This window comes from Dryobates pubescens, chromosome 2, assembly GCF_014839835.1.
Source record: "Dryobates pubescens isolate bDryPub1 chromosome 2, bDryPub1.pri, whole genome shotgun sequence".
Taxonomy (NCBI): Eukaryota; Metazoa; Chordata; class Aves; order Piciformes; family Picidae; genus Dryobates; species Dryobates pubescens.
In genome coordinates, this window is record NC_071613.1 from 13,416,900 (window position 1) to 13,435,711 (window position 18,812).

The 18,812-nt window shown below is 46.0% G+C and overlaps 1 protein-coding gene across 1 annotated transcript in view; it reads right to left on the minus strand.

The window, feature by feature from the left end:
* Positions 1-246: 246 nt before the first annotated feature.
* The window catches only part of AIDA (axin interactor, dorsalization associated), a 30,879-nt gene continuing 12,313 nt past the window's right edge, over positions 247-18,812 (minus strand). The window contains exons 4-10 of the mRNA XM_054170302.1: positions 17,057-17,111; positions 11,577-11,640; positions 9,964-10,070; positions 4,375-4,497; positions 3,220-3,342; positions 1,777-1,894; positions 247-865 (exon numbers count right to left, since the gene is read on the minus strand). Of these exons, the coding sequence (XP_054026277.1) occupies positions 769-865; positions 1,777-1,894; positions 3,220-3,342; positions 4,375-4,497; positions 9,964-10,070; positions 11,577-11,640; positions 17,057-17,111 (687 nt within the window). The 3' untranslated portion in view covers positions 247-768. The remainder of the gene's footprint in view (positions 866-1,776; positions 1,895-3,219; positions 3,343-4,374; positions 4,498-9,963; positions 10,071-11,576; positions 11,641-17,056; positions 17,112-18,812) is intronic.

Below are 18,812 nucleotides of genomic sequence, written 5' to 3' on the forward strand. Positions count from 1 at the left end.
ACCTTTGCAAATCACTCTGGGACAAGGTACAGAAAGATCAGCTCTATTGAGGAATAACAGCAAGGTAAAGGAGTGGAACAGGCATTGTGTCCAGAACTCGGTAGGAGTGGATCAGGCAAGGCTGTTAACATTGTAGCTCAGTGTTCTCATCTGCACTTGTCCTCCTCCTGGCCTGACCAAAGCAGAACAGCTGACTGAGGAGCTCTTCTGTGGCCATCCTGCTTCACCCAGCGCCCTCCTCTCTCTCTCTCTCTCTTTAAATCACTTGCAGCACCTCAAGCTTCTTCCCATCCCACTTCATCTTCCTCCTGGTCTCCTGCCACCCAGCCCACTAGGGAGGACTCTGAAATGCAGATGAGAGGAACTACGATAGCACAGCAAGCATAAACACCTAGTAGGCCTGCCATGTCTTTATTGCTACAGGTCTGGCAAAGGGGCAGTCTCCATCCTTGGGTGGAGCCTGAGGCAAAAGGGGAGGAATGGTTAAGGGGGGGAGAGGAGGGAGGAAGTGATGAACAGCAAAATTAGGAAAAGCAGTCAACATATTTCAGGGCTCTCAGAAAAACCTCTAGCTGGAAAATACTGAAACAATCTTGCACTTGAATGAGAGGCTTGCCTCTGCCCCTGGAGCAGTGCTGTGCAGTGTGTGATGGTCCCGTCTGACCTACTGGCATCAATACAGGTGTTCCCCTGCCCCTCCAAGGCTAAGGCTACTACACACAGCTACCATGACTGGTGGTTCAGTTCACAGAAATCTCACAGCTAGGGTCACTCCTTGTGCAGCGTTTGATGGAGGTGAAGGTAAAGTGGTTTCTTGGTCAACAGTTGCAATTTCTTCCTTTTAAAGTCAGTGGGTTTTTTGTACCTGCAACCACAAGAGAGTGAAGTTACTCCAGGTGCTAGCAACAGCGGTGCAGGAAGAGCGAAGCCTACCCCAAAGCTTGTCCTGACTGCCAACCTCTTTAAAATACCTCTGGTAAGACTTACTGGAAGCAGCAATGATTTACAGCAAGAAACTCACACCCCACCCCCCTCCCCCTGTTTTCTCTGGATTGTTATTTTCACAAAGATTTCAATTTACAAATGAACTCAAGGTTTCTGCAAGGAGAACTCCCAGGACAATACTTTGGATTGCAGGAGATGCACTGACAGGTACTCAGTACTTCAGAAGCACTCCAGCTAGCACAGACTGAGCTCTTTCTTCCTAGAAATGCCTAGAACTGCAAGGTTCACCCTTTCCCTGAAAACCAAACCTCAAAGGCCTCACTCAGAGCTTCCACCCCATGGTGAGGGTAGGTGCACACCATAACCAGCTTGTCTATTTCAAGCAGGAAGACCCACAACCACCCAGCAACACTTGGAAATGGTCACAACATCCAACTGCAGATCAGGATCCTGTCTCAATCCAGATTTCCTTTAGAGAAGTTCCATACCACAACCTGGTGTGAGTGGATTTTGGCTGTTTTTTAAACTACAGCTGACCTGACACTCAAGAAAGGTCAAAATTAACAAGTCCTCTCCCCAGAATTAGTTAACTCATACAAAGTCTAGTTACAAACAGCAGGCTCTTTGGCAAAAGTCAGTTTTGAGAAGGTTCTCTAGCCATTTCATTTGCCTAAAATGATTTGCTTTTCCCTTCTCTGTTTAAAAGGAGAATTTCCCTTAGGGAACTTGGTCTAAGGAGCCCAAGAAACCTTCCTTGATGCAACCAGCCACACACTGTAACTGAGAACTAGTTCATTTCCTCTGCCACTGACATAATTGCAAGCCACTTACAGTTCTATGACAATTGCCCCAGGTTTAATTTCATCCATCTCCATGAAAGCAAAGCACTTGGTGCTAGTAAACCTCTTCTTAGGCTTGTAGTGTTTGAATTCAAAGAAAATAGCTGCACCTAGAGGGGAAAATGGTTCAGCAGAAACGTTAGCGGTGACAGGCGGCAGTTATCTGGAAACTTCTCTGCTGCTAAGGTGCTCTACAGACTTTGGAGGGAATTCTTTCCATCACATCCTCATAGGTAAGCCCAGGCAGTGTGGGCTAGAGGAGCAGACAGTGAGGTGGATTGAGAACTGGCTGAACAACAGAGCTCAGAGACCTGAACACACTGGAGAGTTGGGCAGAGGTGAACCTCATGAAGTTCAACAAGGGTAAGTATAGAGTCCTACACCTGGGGGAAACCAGCCCCATGCATCAGTACAGCTTAGGAGATGACCTGCTGGCAAGCAGCTCAGTGGAGAAGTACCTGGGGAAAGTTCTAGTGGACAAGAAGTTCACCATCAGTCAGCAGTGTGCTCCTGTGGCTGAAAAGGTCACTAGGTGTTGAGAAGAGTGTGGCCAGCAGGTTAAGGGAGGTTTTCCTCCTCTTCTACTTAGCCCTAGTAAGACCACATCTGGAGTATTGTGTCCAGTTCTGAGCTTCTCAGTTCGAGACACAGGGAACCACTGGAGAATGTCCAATGGAGGACCGCAAAGATGATTAGGGGACTGGGGCATCTCTGAGAGACCTAGGGCTGTTTAACCTGGAGAAGACTGAGAGGATTCTATCAGTGCTTATAAATCTCTAAAGGGTGGAGGTAAGGAGAATGGGGCAAGACTCCTTTTACTGGTCCCCAGTGATAGGACAAAGGATAATGGACACAAACTAGAACACAGGAGGTTTCCCCTTGAACTTTAGGAACAACTTCTTTACTGCTATAGTGCTAGAGCACTGGCCAGGCTGTCCAGAGAGATTGTGAAGTCTCCTTCTCTGAAGACTTTCAAGACCCATCTGGATGTGCTCCTGTGGGACCTGTACTAGGTGACCCTGAGGCTGGACTTGATTTCTGGGAGTCCCTTCCAACCCCTACCATTCAGTGATTCTGTGATCTCCAGCATACCTGTTACTTACTCAAAAGCTATACCATGTTCTTGCAATGCTCACCACACTCTTGACTCAATTATTCATATGCAGGTAACAGTTTGCCCAATGACTACAAAGGTGATAAAGCAGCTCAGTACCACTGTAGTACAGCTATCTGCTGCATTTTTCTCTCTCTCCACTCCTCTCTTGTCTACAAGTCATCACAGTGACTGATTGGAAAGACACAGGATGCAAAAGTCTATTTTTATCCTTGTCTAGATCTTGGGTCCTGCAGCAGCAGCAGCAGCTCAGGCACAGCCCATTTATTAGACCACTTGCAAAGCTCCTGGGCCCTGTTTCAGGCCTCTGCCACCACATACCTTTTGTTAGTTTTTCAATGTGTTTCTGAATCTCAATGTCCACATTAAAATGGACATATGTGTCCTCCTTCCTCAAGGCCACAGGAGTATCTTGCACAGGAGTCAGATCTATCCCATTCAAATCTGCAGGGGAAAAAAAAACAAGTTAAAAAAAATTCACATGAGAATGGAAGAAGCTTCTCTGATTTAAGAGATTTATGAACCACTCCTAATGCTGCCCCCCCAAAAAAAAAGAGTTAAGGCACACTTGATCACACATCTAACATGTATTTTATCTCTCTGTTAGGTATCCAATGGCACATCTAAAGAGGACATGTACAAGGGCTCTGCCACACCTGAAAGTCACTGAAGGCTGTTGACTCAGCTATGCATTTTAATATGACAAACAAACCAACAAATCATATACCTCAAAAGACTGTAAAGATAAACAGAAGTCAAGCAGGGCAGATTGAGGGTAAGCAGTTCAGATTACAAGGGCTCCCTGCTAAGAAATGAAATATGAGGGAAGAGGCAGATGCTCCTACTAGAAAGAGCCTGCCCACCAAAAATCTCTACTTCAAGCCATCTGAAATGGTGAGAAACCCTGGACTGACAGGCAAAGAGGTTCTTACAGACCCATGGAGGCTTTCAGAAGGCAAGGCTGTCAGCCCACCAGCCTTTGGCAGAAATATTTCACTACCAAGGCTAATTTAGCTTGCAAGCTTTACTTCCCAGCTTCATACCCATTATTCTAAACACTAAGCTGATCTTTGTTTCAGTAAAAACTTAGTTTAGTGACAGGATAAGAATGGAGTCAGTGGGCTGTGGTTCATCTCCAGAAAGCCCAGAGAGCCCTCTGTTAGGGAGTCCAATCAGATCTGTACTCAAGTAAGCTGAGGCAGCTGGAACAGAGGAGTACAGTCTTTCAAGTCACTGATACTCAGCCCCCAGCATGTCTTCTCCAATGATTCAGCTCCCAGTTACTGCCCAAATACAGAATGTTCCCAGCCTGGGTTAAAGCAGAAGCCTTAACTCCACCTCAGGAAATGCAAGTACCAACAAATGTTTTCAGCCAGCAGGTTGGGAAAAAAAATAAATCAATAGAGTTCTCAGAGAACACTCTCCCTCTCTCTCTCCCCAAATTAGAAATGAGGAGCCAGGAAGAGAAACCATTACCCTTTACACTGACTGTGATGTAAGGATCAATGCACTGCCCAGCATCTTTCAGACCAATTTTCTCTATGTTGATGGTGAGTAATGTCATCCCGGGTTCAGATGGCAATCTGGGTAATAAAGTACCTGGAAGAAGCAAAGCACATCATTCACCCCTTCTGTCACCTTACAGCAGAGGCCTTGCTTACCCCCCCATCATCTCTCAAAGATGTTCATCTCCTTTGGGAGCTCAAAGCCCAAGGATTCATATCCCAGCAGCGCTGTGGGGAGGTCTATGTGCACAGACACCGTTTGACAGATTTCAAAGCCCCCACCAATAAAACCCAGAACTGCCTCCAGAAAAGTGAATCCATTCAAAAAAAACCTAAAAAAAATAATGCCATAAGAACAGAGAAGAGCTTTGTTTAAAGTGTTCTTTCTTGCTCTCATGCAGAGTAACTCACTCAAGGAACTCACTTTATATCATTACATTTGGAAGGCTGGATTCAGTCTGCAGCTGCAAGACATTCAGATACTTTCAGGAGTCCCACCCCATTGAACATGACTTGGCTTCATGTTGAACATTTAGACAGAGAGAATAAGGAGGAAAAGAACATTGTTGTTAATCCCACTGGACATCAGGGAACCAGAAAAGAGATTCTTCATTATCTAAGTTCTACTTACCCTCAACATAAAGGGAAGATAAACAGCGTTCACATCCCCTAAGTTCCCCCCTGCATTAAGCAAGGAGTTTCCTGCTCTATACCAAACCCACGCAGCATTCAAAGTTCATGACCAGTGTAAATAAATGAATCCTCACAGTGCTGAGAAAGACAGTGCAGCAAGAAATCCAAAAGGAATCCAAACTGTTCAAACTCACTACAAGCTAGGAGGGACATTCTGCCATCAACAATGGAGGAGGTTTCCTCAAGCTGATTTTAGTGAAAACCAGCAGGCTTCAAGCCTCTTTCCAGTATTAGATGAGTAAGCACTAAGACAGGAAATGCCCAGACCTGGGGGCAGGTTTGAGGGAAAGTTTTGATTTTCTAATTTAAAATTAAAAAAAGAAAGTGTTATTCCAAGGCTTGAGGTCTAAACAATCCAATAGTTTCCTTTGGCAAGTCCAACACAGGTTTTCCTCCATACGTTTTTCCTCTTCATCTGCTTGAGGAGCTGGAGAACCAAGATGGTTTTGCCCTATTAGAGACACTGCTTGTGCCAGAGGGAACCATGGATTGTGCTCTCAGAGCTAGAGCCACAGCTCCAGCAAGATTCATGAGTATTCCCACACCCAGCCTCTCTTTCAGGATCATCAGCAAGACCTGAATTCACATCTATGATGCAGTATGCTTCTGTAGTTGCTGTCCTGGCTGCTAGCAGACTTACGGCCTCCAACATGCTGTGTCTGCACAATGTACCAGTGCAGAATTGGATCCACCATTCTGCAGTAATGGGACAGGCTCCTGACTGTGGTGTGAGAAATGTTAAAAGGCATCCTGAGCAGATGTCCAAAGACAGTCCTTATTTTGATCTAAACCATGGCAGAAGGATGCCTGCCTTCTCTTGGACACAAAACCTGTGCTCCGCCATCTTTCAGTTGCCTGCCAAAAGCAACTCGAACACTAAAATCCACCAGTGGGAAGGACCAAGGGGAAGGATACTTCACAGAGAAAACACACCTCAAAGATGCAGGAGGCTGGCTGTCAGAAAAATTGTGCCTTAAGATAAGCTATTCTGTTCCTGAAAAGTGCTTTCCAGAATGCATGGAATTGCAGATTTGCAATGACAGAAAAGTCAGCAGGGAAGTAGGGCTCCAAGGAACACTGTTTCCTTTCTGCCTCAGCAGGAGGAAGAGCCAAGCCAGTGGGCTAAAGCAGCTGATTGTAACCTGTCTAATGTGAGCCAGAACCATCCAAGCAGGTCTTTCACTGAAGCCTCTGTAGTCATTTCAGAGAGAAGCCACCAGCTGACAGAAACCTCTCTATGGTGTAACTTTATTAGGGCTGGGCACCACACTGTCAGTCCACAGCCATGGCTTGGGCCTGTCAGCCTTCAGCAGGCTCACACTGAGGCTTTTCATAAGAAAACTGCCAGTCATTTCAGACACAACCACAGGGCATCACTGCCAGAGGGGGAAGGGAGCATCTACAAATGAAATAAGTGTCCTCCTACAAGCACATTTCAGACATACAAAGGGAAGCCAACCCAACAGCCTACTGCTACTGAGACACAGGCATTCAGTCTCTCCATTCCCAAACTCCAGTTCAGAGGAAGGGGAAAAAGTGACAAATCTCCAGCTGGGTTCACAAATAGAAATGGTTCATAGAAGAACCCATTGCCAACACACCACTGGAATAAAGGAGCAGGTAGCCAGGAGAAAGGAAGGAAACCTTTGCTGTTTGAGGCAGCAAGCCACTGGTCAGTTCAGCTCCATGCAGCAGAGAAGTCTAACTACAGAAGTACTTTCTCTATAAGATTTCTTCCATAAATTATGTATTCCACTGAAGAAAATCCAACTACTCCTACCTTGGGCTACACCTCTAGCACAGCAGAACTTCTAGAAAGCTATGTAAGGTACTTCACCAAATGTGACCTCCCATTTTTCTGCATCTGAAGGCCAATGAAGATCAACACATTGATGGCCAGGGCTATGACTGCTACCAAAGATTGTATTTTGAGTGCTGAAACTAAGAGCTGAATGAAGACCACCACAGCCACATGAATATGATCAAAGAAATAACTATATACTCAAAGGTTCTCATACCTTTAGTGGCTCCTGGGTTAGGTGAATGGTGCAATGTGATAACGATGAAGCCATGCATGTAGAAGACAAGACCATGATCAGTTAGACAATACAGTTAAGCACTATGGATTAAAGGCATACAGAAGAAAGAGTGCAACACAGTACTATCCATTCAATATGGAAAGTCCACTTGGCTTATAATGCACACTCAAGAAGGCTGCAAACTGCTTTTGTTTGAGCCTCACCACCCAGAGAAAGATCAACAGACCAACCTCCAAGCAGGTAAGACACACCACACTAACTCACATTCCATGGGGGAGCAAGATGGGTGTGCCAGAAGTACAAAACCACCTTGGGTTTGTTTACATTATTGTAGCTGTGAGGAAGTTTAACTGACTGCAAAAAAAAAAGGCCAAATAGATCAGAAAAGTCAGATCTGCTGTTTGTTAAGTAGATGACAATGTAAAACACCAGGAAGCTCAGGAGCTGCTCTCACCTCCTTTTAAAAGCATGATCTTCCTGAAGAGTAAGTATGTGCCCCAAACCTTTGCATTTCCCACTTCTTTAAAAGTGACTTCACTGTAAACTCCATCTGTTTGTCATCAGCCTGGATTCTTTCTTAAGCACATAGACAACTTCTATGTCCACTACATGCACACAGCCCTAATGGGCTGCACAGAGGTCACTTTAGCACTATGGTTACAACTATGGCCTTACTGATTCACCACCCTATCAAGAGCTACTCCAGCTCTCCCTGCTGCACTTTGAGCAAACAGAATGCATCTTCACAAATGGATTCATCATGGTGTATGACAAGGATCAAGATAGTAAATATCAGCAATAAAATACCACAATATTTGTGAGCTCAGCATAAACAGCTGCAGACTGTGCATAGCTACACCAGCCTAGCCTGCAGGGATCATATCCAGCAGCATGCAATTGGTCAGAGCTAAGGACAGAGATCAGTGTCACAGCACATTAAAGATTGGAAGGCACCTCCAGAGATGGAGTCCAACCCCTCTGCCAAAGCAGGATCACTTAGGGTAGTCTGCAGAGGAATGCATCCAGATGGATTTTGAGCGTGTCCAGAGAAGGAGACTCTACAACCCCCCTGGGCAGCCTGTTCCAGTGCTCCGTCACCCTCACTGGAAAGAAGTTTCTCCTCATGTTGAGATGAAACCTTCTACATTCAAGCTTGTACCTGTTGGTCCTTGTCTTATTATTGCACACCACCAAAAAGAGCTTGGCCCCCTCCACCTGACACCCACCCCCAGATATTTACAGACATTGATCAGATCCCCTCTCAGCCTTCTCAAGACTGACTGGCCCCATGTCTCAGTGTTTCTTCATAGGGCAGGTGCTCAAGTCCCCCAGTCATCCTTGCGGCTCTCTGTTGGACTCTCTCCAGCAGGTCCCAGTCTCTCGAACTGGGGAGCCCAAAATTGGATACAGTATTCCAGGTGTCGTCTCACCAGAGCAGAGTAGAGAGGTAGAAGAACTTCCCCAGCCCTGCTGGACACACTTTTCTCAGTGCACACAGGATACCTGGCCAGCCTGATCTAGTGTGGGGTGTCCCTGCCCATGGCAGGGAGGTTGGAACTGGATGATCCTTGTGGTCTCTTCCAACCCTGACTGATACTATGATACTATTGGCTCTCTTGGCCACAAGAGCACCTTGCTGTCCCATGCAGAACTTGCTGTCCACCAGCACTCCAAGGTCTTTCTCTGTGGAGCTGCTTTCCAGCAGGGCAGCCCCTAACCTGTACTGGTGCCTGCTGTTATTCCTCCCCAGATGCAGGACCCTGCACTTGTCCTTATTGAACTTCATGAGGTTTGCCTGCACCCATCTCTCCAGCCTGTCCAGATCTCTCTGGATGGCAGAACAGCCTGACAGGGTGTCAGCCACCCCCCAGTTTGGTATCATCAGTGAACCTGATGAGGGTACTCTCAATCCCCTCATCCAGGTCATTAATAAAGATACTGAACAAAACTGGACACAGTACTGATCCCTGGGGAACACCACTGGCCACAGGCCTCTGAGTTGACTCTGTGCCACTGATGATGACCCTCTGAACTCTGTTGTGGAGCCATTTCCTTCAGACATAAGCAATGCAATGCCCCAGCTCTTTTGATCATAATTCCAGCAGTAGTATCCCTGCTTGCCATCTCCTTCCTGAAACACTAAGTTTGCCAATTTGCTCTGAAACTAGAAACTTACTTCTTCCACAGAGAAATTACACTGGGGACCAAAAGAACCTCTGTTGGAGCATCCTACTCCTTCACCCAGTAAATTGGCACAAACTGAAGTTACCAGTAGACCCTTGTCTAGAATCTGTAGGTATATCCCATTCTACAAGTGCTTTCCCATAGACAGGGACTTAAGCTATCAAAACCAAAGCTACTTGCTCTTTAACCTCTCAGAGCTGGACTTGAGTCTAAGCCATTGTCTCACCAGACAATGCAATACAAAAATCACCAGCAGCAACTTATCACATTTCTAGGAGGATGTTATACTCTCAGCAGGAGAAACATTGCCACACTTTACTTATGAGTGCATCTGAAACATTTCAGGTAGTGAAGAAAGTGCATGGAATCAAACTACTGAGTTTGAAAAAACCCCAAGGCTAATGACTTGAGGCAGGTGATACCACCCTCACAGGTTATCCATACAGCTCTCTTTTGCAAGAAGGTATTGTTTGCTGAGGAAAAAAATTCCACTGGTCACCCTTCTGGTTCTCCAGTACAGCATCAGAGTTTACATTAGCCTGCTGCTCCCCACCCAGACCTGCCAAATGACAGAAGGAGGGGCTTCCCCCAGGCAGAATTGACACAAGCTACATGGGCTAGCATGGCAAGGCTACTGTCCCTACCTGGAACTCTAGCAGGAAACGAATCTGGAGACCCTGCTCCAGCTCCTCCTTCCTCATCATCCTCCTCAAACTCCAAGTGTTCCTCTTCTCCAGGTGCTAAAATCTTCCTGTAAGAGATGAGAAAGAAGAATGAGACCATTCAACATCCGGCTTTCAACTCGTGAGTCATCGTCTGGAGTACAGAGCAGGGGCAATGTGCTTCAGTGCCATTTCAGACTTCCTAGTAAATAGATGGTGACTTGCTGGAAGGTGTCCAGAGAAGGGCAACAAAGCTGGGGAGGGGTTTGGAGCACAGCCCTGTGAAGAGAGGCTGAGGGAGCTGGGGTTGCTTAGCCTGGAGAAGAGGAGGCTCAGGGGAGACCTTATTGCTGTCTACAACTCCCTGAAGGGAGGGTGTAGCCAGGTGGGGGTTGGTCTCTTCTCCCAGGCAATCAGCACCAGAACAAGAGGACACAGTCTCAAGCTGTGCCAGGGGAGGTTTAGGCTGGATGTTAGGAAGTTCTTCATAGAGAGAGTGATTTGCCATTGGAATATGCTGCCCAGGGAGGTGGAGTCACCATCCCTGAAGGTGTTTAGGAAGAGACTGGATGGGGTGCTTGGTGCCATGGTTTAGTTGATTAGATAGTGTTGGATGATAGGTCAGACTCAATGATCTCAAAGGTCTTCTCCAACCTGGTTAATTCTATTCTATTGACTCTGACAGATTGTAGGAGCTCAGGCCAATAGAAATCACAAGAGAATACTGGCAGTTTCAGAGAGATGCAGGAATGGATCAAGCTCCAGTTTTAACAGAAACTTGGCTTTTATTTTTTTAGTGGCACCTAAACACCTAGCACTCAAATGTTCTTTTATTAGGCAGTTTACCCAAAGCCGTACAGCAAGTATGTGACTCTAGAAATTCTAGTGTTGGAGGAGTACCCCAGGGCCCAGACTACACTCCCTTCTAGATGCATATCTACAAACCAGTCTCAGACTGAGCACAAGCACTAACTCACATTTGAGCAAATCTTAATCCTGTATTTAAATCAATTAAAATATTGTCTATTAGTTGATAACTTATGCATCTAGAAAGGTCAGCCACTGCCTTTGACCCTCCTTTTTCTTGCCATTCAGAAGTTTTCAGCAATTTCCTCTCATTGATGCTCTCTCTGAGTGACAGGGGACATGTCAGTTCAACACTATCACAACAGCACATGCTAATGACACGTGTAGAACATGAGAAAACTATGTCACATGAAACAAGACTTGTTCCACTTGTGGAACACACAGTCAGGCTTTTTCTGTCTCTTCCCCACTGTGTCCTTTCTCAGATGTATGCCATCCCTCCACTCCTCCCAGAAAGAAGCAAAGGAGCAGGAGACATGGTTGGTGAGACATAATCCTCATTGCCTTCCCTAGCCATCTGTGCTGTTCTGCTCAGTGGCATCAGCATCGCTGTCCTTCGCATACTTCTGATCTAGACAAATAGGTACTGATTGAGATACTTTCTAATGAAATGATCAACTGCAATTATACCTTTCATTTTCTCCGCTTACTGCAGGGGGGTTGGGCTAGATGACCTTTAAAGGATACTCCCAACCCAATTCTACGATTGTGACCCAGCTCTCTCTTACCTGAGTGGGACAGGCTGAACATCAAAGGGGAACTCCTTGTTGTAAGTGAGGATATTCTTTAAGACTGCAGAGAAAAGAAAAAGAATAAGAATCCAAACCCATAAAACAAGCATGAGTTCTACTGCTTTGCACAGCTATGTCCATTCTCACAGCATCTTCACACACAAAAATAACAGTAATATTAAAAAGCAATCAGAGCATACACCACCCCCCCCACCCCCCCCTGCAAATCTTCTCTCATTTTGAGCACCAGTACAGTCCTGCTCAGAGTCTGGAGATCTGAAGATTCCAGGGAGACCTAAGAGTGACCTTCCAGTACCTGAAGGGGACCTACAAGAAGGCTGGAGAGGGACTGTTTACAAAGGTCTGTAATGACAGGTCAAGGGGCAATGGTTTGAAATTAGAGAAGATTTAAGGTGGATGCTAGGAGGAAGATCGTTACCACAAGGGTAGTGGATCACAAACAGGTTGCCCAGGGAGGTGGCTGAGGCCCCATCCTTGGAGATATTCAAGGTTAGGCTTGACAGGGCTCTGGGCAGCCTGAAGTAGGGTTGGACCAGACCTTTGGAAGCCCCTTCCAATCCAAACCATTCTAGGATTCTATATTACTGTAATATTCAGACAGGCTAACTACAACTCCAGTATATAATCACCACCATACTGACATGGACAGGGAAGATCAACATGGCAATAACCAAAAGCATCATGAGACAAAGCTACAGGCCCCAGATAACTATAGCAATCTTTGGTGGCTACTGGGTAATGCTGTTACTGCCATCAGCTCCAAGAAGACTGACATCTCTAGAACTAACCACACTTCAGCACACAGGCTGCACATTCAGACAGTCACTCTGGGGGAGGGGGGGGCAGGAATGCTGGTAACACACAGCTCAGCTGAGATATCCCATTGTTTCATGGGTATGTTGTGGGGTATTTTGGTGCTGGTGGGTTTGCTTGGGTTGTTTCCTGCCCTCAGAGGTCTGGGCAGATTGGCAGAGTTCAGAAGAGATACAGTGCAACAAGATCTCAGTATCCAGCCTCAGAGACACCAACTACACACTTCAGCATTCAACAGAGAATGGCTTTGCCATTTGTATTGGAAACCTACTCAGGCTTCAGTAATTGCAACTTTAGCTCCTATTTCCAAAGCAATTTATGAGTAAAAGTAGGACTTCCAAAAACATGTGAAAGACATAGGCTCATCACAGCTCAGGGGCCTAAATATTTAGAAGGTAACACGTGCAGGGAGAGACACTCTCCTACCAGACCATGAGTGTCCCAGATTGGGTAGGGAAAGAGGAGGCAGAAAAAGAGAGTCCTCCCACTGAGCCTCACTTTGCAAAAACCCTTCGTGGAACATGGGAAATCTCTCCTTAGGACTACTGAATGAGAACAGAAGTGTTTTAAAACAATGTTAAGATTACACAAATACCCAGATTACACAAGTACCCAGACCAAATAAATACCAGTTAGATCCAAGAACTCACTGCCAGGCCCCTCTGCACACTATGACTCAGCCAACATAGAATGAATTCTTCATGTTCACATCCCTCAGCATGAGCTTCATCATTAACTTAACAGACACCATTTGAATGCTACAATGAATAAAGAACCCCAAAAGCCTTTACAGTCTTTGCTCACTCAGGTTTTGTGGGTCACCCCCCCCCCCCCCCCCCCATTTCTGCAGCACCACCAGAGAGGTTAGGTACTGCCCTATTGGGTACTGCCCAATTCCAGCTGGACACAATATATCAATACATAAAAAGCTTTTATGTTGCCTTCAGTTGGAGATTCATAGATTCAGAGCATGGTTTGAGTTAGAAGGGACCCTGAAGATCATGTTTCCAACCCCTCTGCCATTGGCAGGGACACCTTCCATTAGATCAGGTTGCCTCATTCAACCTGGCCTTGAACACCTCAGGGTGGGGGAATCCACAAACTCCCCAGACAACCTGTTCTAGTGTCTCACCACTCTCATTGGAAAGAATTTCTTCCCAACATCCTGTCTAAATCTACCCTCCTCAAGCTTAAATCCATTCCCTTCTTGCCCTACCACTACAAGTCCTTGTGAAAAGTCCCTTCCCAGATTTCTTGCAGGCCCCTTTCAGGTACTGGAGGTCCCCTTCTGTCACTGGAGATGTGACAGGCAAAACTGATGCCAAGTCTCTCTCTCTTTCCAAAGCCCTCTGCTCTGAGGCATCAGTAATGCTGACCTCAACGTGGTGGCAAAGAATCCCAGCCACTTCCCAGCGGAAAAGCAGCTGATTAGTACCAGTCACCTCCCAGCACAGCAGAGGTTCAGGAAAAGAAGGGGATTTTTATCACTCTCAGAATTCCCCAGCTCTTTGGAGAGCTACATCATACTGGGGACAGAAAGTGAAAGCAGCCCAGGCAGGAAAATCCCAGTGAAGTGGTATTTTTGCAGACCATAGGCACTTTATGCAGAAGTCACAGACATTACAGGAGTTCTCCTCTCATCTCCCCAAGGGTGGCAAGCACTAGATTCCTCTCTTTCCCCAGTAACCACTTTCTCTCACTACTTCAGTGAACAACCCCTGAAAAAAAAACAAACCCAACCTTCCAGAGCACTGCATTTCAGTCATCACTAGAGGGCACAAAACACTCCACTGATACAAGCTCAGCAAAACCACAGCCCTACAGGGCCTGAAATCGTGATGCAGAACCACAGAGCAGCAGCCCCACGCACACAAGCCCTGGTATCAGACCTGCCCAGGGCAGTTCTCTGCTTTCAGACATCCTGGCAGGGCTGGTGGCAAAGCTGATGGTGGAAGTTTAGCTCAGAAAGAGTTTTGGAAGTCCCATTCACAGCATTTTGCCTTTTGCAACTTGCAGATTTTTAATCATCTTTTTTTAATCTGTTTTTAAAAGGCCTTCAACTCTGCCTCCTCACTGAAGCTGTCATAGGCCAAATTACACAAGTGCTCCTTTGAACATCCTCAGGATAAGAAGTGGATACTTATCCCGAGTCACGAAGAAACGGCAAAGCAGTGAAACAACAATGCACTGAACATCCTTTCACAGAACCACAGACACATTCAGGTTCGGCAAAGACCCTCAGGATCACCAAGTCCAACCTAGAACCCTACTCTGCAAGGCTCACCCCTGAACCATATCCCCAAGCACCACACCCAAACGACCCTCAAACACATCCAGGGTGGGTGACTCAAGCACCTCCCTGGGCAGCACATTCCAATGCCTGACCACTCTTGCTGGGAAAAAGGTTTTCCTGAAGTCCAGCCTAAACCTTGTAAGCTTGAGGCCATTCCCTTTTGTCCTATCACTAATTACCTGGGAGAAGAGACCAGCAGCAGCCTCTCCACAGTGTCCTTTCAGGTAGTTGTAGAGAGAATGAGGTCTGCCCTCGGCCTCCTCTTTTCCAAACTAAACACCTCAGCTCCCTCAGTCACTCCTCATCAGATTTATTCTCCAGGCCCTTCCCCAGCTTTGTTGCCCTCCTCTGCACTGGCTGCAGCACCTCAACAGCTCTCCTGTATCTCTGAGGTCCCTTCCAACTTAAGCCAGTCTGTGACAAAGAATAGAATAGAATAGACCAGACCAGGTTGGAAGAGACCTTCAAGATCATCGCGTCCAACCTATCAACCAATCCAACCCACCTAATCAACTGAACCATGGCACCAAGCACCCCATCAAGGAATCTCTTGCTTGCATTTACAGCTTGTTCTGGTGGAAAGTAAGAGAACACTGACAACACACAAATTAAACCACTTCATGGGGTGTTTTATGAAATGAGTGGTGGTGGCCCAAGTAAGACTTACTCTGTTCAAGATATAAACCACACAACACAGGCACTATTCAGAGAGAAAGATGCCAGAGCAATCCAAGTTGGACAGCACCATTAAGAACATCAATGTTCAACTATCATTGTAGAAGCATCTATTCTCCTCCAAGGAAAATAACTCAGTGTCTTCAAAAACTGGTGGCCACACACTCTTCCTCAGTTTGACTGTAGTTGCCTGTGTGAGGCATGGGCTGAATGTGCTTCACACAGAGCAATAAATAAATAAGTAATCAATTCTCTGATGGAGGGCAAGATAAGCCACAGAAGCCTTGCACTGTAATTAAAATGGTGCCTTTTAAGAAAAGGAGGCATTGCAAGGGAAGCTTCACAGCCATTGGCAGAATGTAAGTTCTCACTAAACCCTTCAACAGCCACTTCTTTTGACTTGTAGAACAGTTTGATCAACTAAAACATGATTCCTCTCCCCCTTCCACCCCATTCAGTCACTCACAAGGCACTTGCACAATGGAGTCTGAAATCTGCAGTTATCCAAGGAGTACAACATTCAAAACACTACATAAAGAGGGAGCAGGAGGACCTATACAAAACAATCCCAAGGCAGAGGATGCAGAGGCCAGACATGCAAAATGCAGATTAAGACCTGATATTTCCAACACAGAGTTACCACCTTTCCTTAGCTCTGGCCTCCTCACACAGCCCTCTAACATATCATCACTTTCCATTTTCAGGGAGCTGTTTAAAAGCAGTTGGACTCTGTTCTGCTAGAGACCTTAGAAAGCTTGGTTCAATGCCCTGCTTCTTCACAAGCTTCCCTGTAGGATCCTCTGCTGGTTACTTAGAGACTGGGAGTGCAGAGAAGCTCATCTTATCCATGAATTGGAAACATTTGCCTGCCCGTCATGTTTAACCCCAACATCCCCCTTAATGATACAGCTGTGACAGGAGCAAAATAAATCCAGCTTTTGCCAGCATGAAAGGAGCTCTTCCACATCTCCTGTTCCCCAAGAACTGTAGAAATGTCAGCATGCAGGGTAATATTGCTTAGATGTGGAAGATTTCACCATAAGGCACCTTGGAGAATAAAGCAGCCAGTGTTACAGGAAGGAAAATGCAGCAGATAAATAGATACTTCCTAGACTGAAACGTTGTTTCTGGATTGAGAGACCAAAAACTGACCCAGCACCAGGTGGGGAGAAAAACAACATCGCACGAAACTCTTCAAAGACTGACTCACATCCTCACTTGGACTGTGTTAGTCTGGTAGCATTACAGCAGCAGGTGACAGGTGGTTGACTACCATGAACACAAGTTGAATGCTTTCAGAAGAAATACTAAATGAATGCCATGCTGCAAGGAGGAAGCCACAAAGTGTTGAAATTCAGCTCAAGTAAGAGATGTGCAGGTCAATGTCTCAGCTGATGGTAAACTGTACAACTGACAGCAGCACCCAGAGAATTACTTTTTGGAGACTAAAAATGAATACATAATCTGAACCATTAGGACTACTAGGCTTGGAAGTTACCCACATTCCACTCCTTAAGACACATCAGGTCTGGCCTATGTGATAAGAAATATTTGGAAGAACCACCCCAACCCAGCATTGCTGTCAAACCACACTGTGGTCAGCCAGCATTTATGCTGCTGTTGTATTTCCCACTGCAATGGTAAATACCACGCAGAATACAAAGGCACTACTTACTTGGTTCCAACTTCTTCAGATCCTCAAGCTTAAATTCATCCTGTGCTTGGGTGGACTAGGACATGACAAAGAAAGAGTTAGATCCTCAGTATGCACCTTCCCTTCAGACAGAGCTACCATAACTTAGAGCAAGCATGCAAGGTGCTTCCTTTATTGAAGAGTGCCAGGTTACTTCAATGCTATATCCTACAAAACCTCCCCAACATAGGCTAGGTTCACAGGTGAGGCAGAGAGTACATTGCTGCTCATTTATTGAGGGAAAAAACCCAATAACTTACCATGTGCTCCAAGCCCTAATGCAAGGTAAACATGTTTTTAAAGCAACTAGTTGACCTTTCATACTTACACATACAGGAACATTAAGACAGAGGGACTTGGTTTAATTCTTTCCAAATCAAGCTGTCCTGAAGCAAAACCAGCTATAAAACTGCAATGCAAAGTGATGCTCCAATAGCAGCATTCACAGGTCAAGAGACACATTCAACATTGCAACCCTGGCAGAAGTTACAGCATGCAGGGTGAGCTTGGCACAGCAGGCAGCTAAAAACTGGCTGCAAATGACAGAGGGATTCCCACCTCTCCTTTCTCCAGCTTCTCACCTGTCTGCAGCACATCTGCTTCCCAGGACACACCTGCCTGACTTACTCAACAGAACAGTTTGTAGAACTGGCCTATTCTGAGAAGACAAGTGGCAGAGCTGGCATAAGAAAACTGGTGCGTAAGAGGACTGACAATGGACATTTTCTTTTAGACAGAGAACCAGGTCTCACCTATTCTGCCATTGCACCCCTGGCATCTCTTCAGATTACACTTTTTCCCTCCCAACATTTCTTTAAGGCCTGATGAGGGTTCCCCGCGCCCCCCCCCCCCCCCCCCCCCCCGCCTTGATTTTGACCAAGTGTCATCAGGGACCACATTCCCTATCTTCTTTAATCTCTGCTAAAAGCCATAACAAGAGGCTTTAAGGGCAACCAAGGAGGTTTAGTTTGGGTATTAGGAAAAATTTCTTTACTAAAAGTGGTCAGGCATTGGAACAGGCTGCCCAGGGAGGTGCTGGAAGAGGGCCCCTGGAAATGTTCTAGAAACATGTGGACATGGCACCTTGGGACATGGTTTAATGGCCATGCTGAGCTTAGGTTGATGGTTGAACTCAATGATCTTAGAGCTCATTTCCAATCAAAACAATTCCACGAGTCTAAAACTGCAGCAAGTAAAATTCTCTGCAAAATGAAATGGATGAGAAGCTCTAATACCCTCACACAAGGTTATAAAGTCCTTGAGTTATTGCTAAGAACCACAATCAAGGAAGGCTGTTCTTGCAAGACTTCATCTCTTCAGGCTGGCAGGCGATGACATTGCTTCATCTTCTGCTGTTGTCACCTACAAAGCTACCCCCCAGTGGAGCATGCCTGCCTCTGTCACAAAGTCACAGCAACTCAGAACAAGTGAAATGCTGTTTAAACACCTCAAGTGAGATCAAAATAGAAAGGCAGGTAGGGCTAACCAAATAATTCTTCAAAGATGTGAGATTAGTCAACCCCCACCTCATTAGTCCAGCTCCAGCATACAGCCCAAACCCCAACCTCTCAGAAAACTAAAGGCAGCTCAGTGGAGCTACTGCCCTTGGAGAGCAACTTGGAGTACTGAGAGTCACTGCTGCGAGTAACTTGATGTAAAATTTGCCTGTCACCACTCTTTGTTGACAAAGAGGGAATCCAGTAATCCAAACTTTGCTACAGATGATTCATCTCTCCCC